This window comes from Nanorana parkeri, unplaced genomic scaffold, assembly GCF_000935625.1.
Source record: "Nanorana parkeri isolate BGI_ZX_2015 unplaced genomic scaffold, ASM93562v1 scaffold3183, whole genome shotgun sequence".
Taxonomy (NCBI): Eukaryota; Metazoa; Chordata; class Amphibia; order Anura; family Dicroglossidae; genus Nanorana; species Nanorana parkeri.
The window spans coordinates 25,989-26,466 of record NW_017309451.1 but is presented as its reverse complement, the minus strand read 5'-3'; the positions used below and the strand labels follow the sequence as shown (position 1 = coordinate 26,466).

General features: G+C 62.1%; 1 protein-coding gene across 1 annotated transcript in view; it reads right to left on the bottom strand.

The window, feature by feature from the left end:
- Positions 1–387: 387 nt before the first annotated feature.
- Positions 388–478, bottom strand: part of LOC108802863 (gap junction alpha-3 protein-like) — a 3,746-nt gene continuing 3,655 nt past the window's right edge. Inside the window, exon 3 of the mRNA XM_018574717.1 lies at positions 388–451. Within this exon, the coding sequence (XP_018430219.1) occupies positions 388–451 (64 nt within the window). The remainder of the gene's footprint in view (positions 452–478) is intronic.

Genomic DNA, 478 nt, shown 5'->3' with positions numbered 1-478 from the left:
CACAGCGACCAATCACAGAGGGATCCATGTCCCCGCCCCCGCACCACGAGGACCCCGAGCCGTCATCTGGTCCTACTTCCCCCATACATGTCCCTGCCCCCGCACCAAGAGGACCCCGAACTGTGATCTGGTGGTACTTCCTCTGTCCATGTCCCCATTACCTCATCACACCACAAGGACCCCAACCCGTGATCTTGTCCTAGTGTCCATGTCCCCATCACCGTCACACCATGAGGACCCCGAGCCGTCATCTGGTCATACTGTTCATGTCCCCAGCGCACCATGAGGATTTTTCCCGCCGTACATGTCCCCAGCACCTCATCACACAACACAAACCCCAGGCCGTGACCCGGTGGTACTTGCCCCGTCCATGTCCCCAGCACCTGGTCACACGGCGAGAGCCCCGGGCCGTGATCTGGTGCTACTCTGCCTGCTGTTCCGGCTCGGTAGCCTCTGGGCCTCGGCCCGGGCCAAGCCG